The 2,472-nt window shown below is 58.2% G+C and overlaps 1 protein-coding gene and 1 non-coding gene across 2 annotated transcripts; both read left to right on the top strand.

Annotated features, from left to right (window-relative positions):
- Nucleotides 1–506: 506 nt before the first annotated feature.
- A1Q1_03751 (uncharacterized protein) lies at nt 507–1,898 on the top strand (the record flags this gene model as incomplete). Its single annotated transcript, XM_014323144.1, has 6 exons — nt 507–586; nt 639–703; nt 759–789; nt 855–867; nt 925–1,406; nt 1,499–1,898. 6 exons carry the CDS (start codon nt 507–509, stop codon nt 1,896–1,898), a joined length of 1,071 nt encoding a protein of 356 aa, XP_014178619.1.
- Nucleotides 1,899–2,345: 447 nt separating this feature from the next.
- A1Q1_t244 lies at nt 2,346–2,463 on the top strand. Its single transcript has one exon. It is a non-coding gene; the product is annotated as a tRNA-Ala (tRNA).
- The last annotated feature ends 9 nt before the right edge of the window (nt 2,464–2,472 follow it).

Here is a 2,472-nt window from a genome sequence, read left to right as displayed (position 1 = left end):
TAAACACTTCTACCCTCTCCGCCCCCTCGTTCTCCCTGTCACCGATCCCCACCCCTCCGTCTCCTCCATCCCTTCTCACGACCATCCATCAACCTTTGTCTTTGTCTCCTCACGGCCATCCTGCATCCAACCCTTTGTTGTGCACAGACGCTTGTCCCAACTATCTCCCGAATCATCACCCAACGCGCGGTTCGTGCGCACTTTTGCCCTCGACGTCCAACCCACGCCGCTTGTCCCCCTCGCGTGCTGACGCCTGAGCCCAAGCCTTCCAACGCCTGAGCCTCTCACTCCCAGTCCCCTTGCCCCCGCCTGGACACACGGCACCACATTACAACCATGGCCGGTACGTCTGGCACGACAGTGTCTCTTTTTCCCTCTCCCATCCACGGTGCTGACTCTATCGCCTCGTTTCTGACCACCCGACCACCGCGAACGCAAACCCATTCCACTCACTTACTTGACCTCGGCGAACCGACGACGGACTCCTGATCGCTCTACTCTAAACAATGGACAACAACGAATCGTTCGAACGGCCACCGTCGCTGCCTCAACAACCGGCGAGACCACTTAAAGCCATCTACACGGTGTACGTTTGCCGTCGGCCCCTGCGGTACATGGAGACATCGCTGACCTCCCAGCTTCACATCACCGCATCATGCGCCGATGCCCAACCATCTGCCGACGTTGATTGTTACACCTCATGGTACGCTTCTCGCGCCCGCCCTTTGGGGAGACTGACGACGCTAACCTGCTCCCAGGCCAGCCCAACCAGATCCTTTACACGTATCTGTGAGTAGAAAGAGCGCCCCAGAGCGCGCGCGCGTGTGTGACGGCAGAACGTGCTGACATTGCAGGCATACCGAGGAGGTGAGATGATGACAATACACCATAACCTCGATCACGAGAGATTGCTAACTGGACCAGAACCGCGTCAACTACCTTCTCACTCCGTCTCCCCAGGGAGACCTGTGCGTTGCTAAACTCTTCCCGCCCCCTCGTACCGGAGCCACATCATCGGCTAGCCTGCCTACCATGTCGGTCAAGCACAATGTGGTGCGATGTGAAGCGTCGCGCGACCTCAAGTGGACGATTGAGAACACTGGTGTCATGAACCCAACCTACAAGATTGTCAATCAGGATGATACACCACTGTATCAGATTTCGAAACCGAACCCTCACGCCGACTGGTGGACCATGTTCTACTTCAAGTACGCCGGTCACCAGATCCCGCCCAAGCGAGTAGAGTTTGGAAAGGTGTCGAAGAACCCTCCCGAGAAGGGCGGTGGCACCCGCATCACGATTACCGGCAGGAGTGAGGATGAGAAGGCGGTTTGGCAGACGCTCGGCGTTGGGAACGAGGACTGTGTCGAGTGGGTCGTTTGCTGTGCCTGTTTGAACCTGCTGGAGTGAGTGAAGCCATACGGTTCGCAGTCACCTCGGTGATCGTCGCCGACAGTGACGCAACCGCAAGCCTGAGAGTTTCGCTGACCCTACCAAGTGACCAGATTCTCAAGGCCGCTGAGCGCAAGCAGACCGGCGCCGGCCCCGCATCCACCGCTCCGTCGCCCATGGCCCACTCACCAGCGGTCAGCGCCCGCGCCAGCCCCGTCTCGCAGCGTTCTAACGGATACCCGAACGGCGGACAGGGCCGGATGGGTCCCGGCATCGCGTCGACGGCCGGACCAGGCATCGCGTCCACCGGCCCGCCGGGAGGATACAGGCAACAGCCGCCGATGCAGCGCCCGCCTCCTCAACAGCAGCAGCAGCAATACCGCGGACCTCCCGGCGGAATGCCCCCTAACGGTGGTGGTGTGCACATTCCGCCTCGAGGAGCAAGCCAGCAGATGATGCGCGGCCACCCCCAGCAGATGCAGCAGGGCCCGGGAAGGCGGTTCTAAGCCAGAACAGTGTAAAACATGACGTGTAGCGTGTATCGCGTAGCCAGCAGCCCTTCTCTCCTCCCTTTCCTTCGACTATAACTTTCAATGACTTGGGATCGCATCTCTATGTCCCAACATGAACATTTCCCCGCCGGCGACAACGCGCGGTCTCGGACGACCTCAACCCAACCCACCATACCCACCAAACACTCAGCAAAGCTCCTTTACTCTATTTTGCTTTTTGATTATTATCACTACCACCATTAGTTACTGTTCGTTTTCCAGGACTCTCCATCATGGGAATTTGATCGAGTGTAGTATACCCCTCCGCCAAGTTGCATGCAATTATAACAAAGTCACATCAGTACAACTGGACGTGGAGTAGGAGAAGGGAGTAAGCCCTTTATCCTGGCGGACCTGCGCAGCCGACGCGGCTCTTCAGCCAGCTGGGGAGCTCGCCATCAGGGGCATGTAGCTCAGTTGGTAGAGCGCGTCATTAGCATCTCCGCCCGTTCTGCTCCCAGAGCCGCGAGCAAGCATTGCTTCATTGACGAGGTCTTTGGTTCGATTCCTAACTTGTCCATTCCCCTCC

Source organism: Trichosporon asahii (assembly GCF_000293215.1).
Source record: "Trichosporon asahii var. asahii CBS 2479 unplaced genomic scaffold scaffold00061, whole genome shotgun sequence".
NCBI lineage: Eukaryota > Fungi > Basidiomycota > Tremellomycetes > Trichosporonales > Trichosporonaceae > Trichosporon > Trichosporon asahii.
The sequence above is the reverse complement of the archived record's forward strand: the minus strand, read 5'-3'. Positions and strand labels throughout refer to the sequence as shown.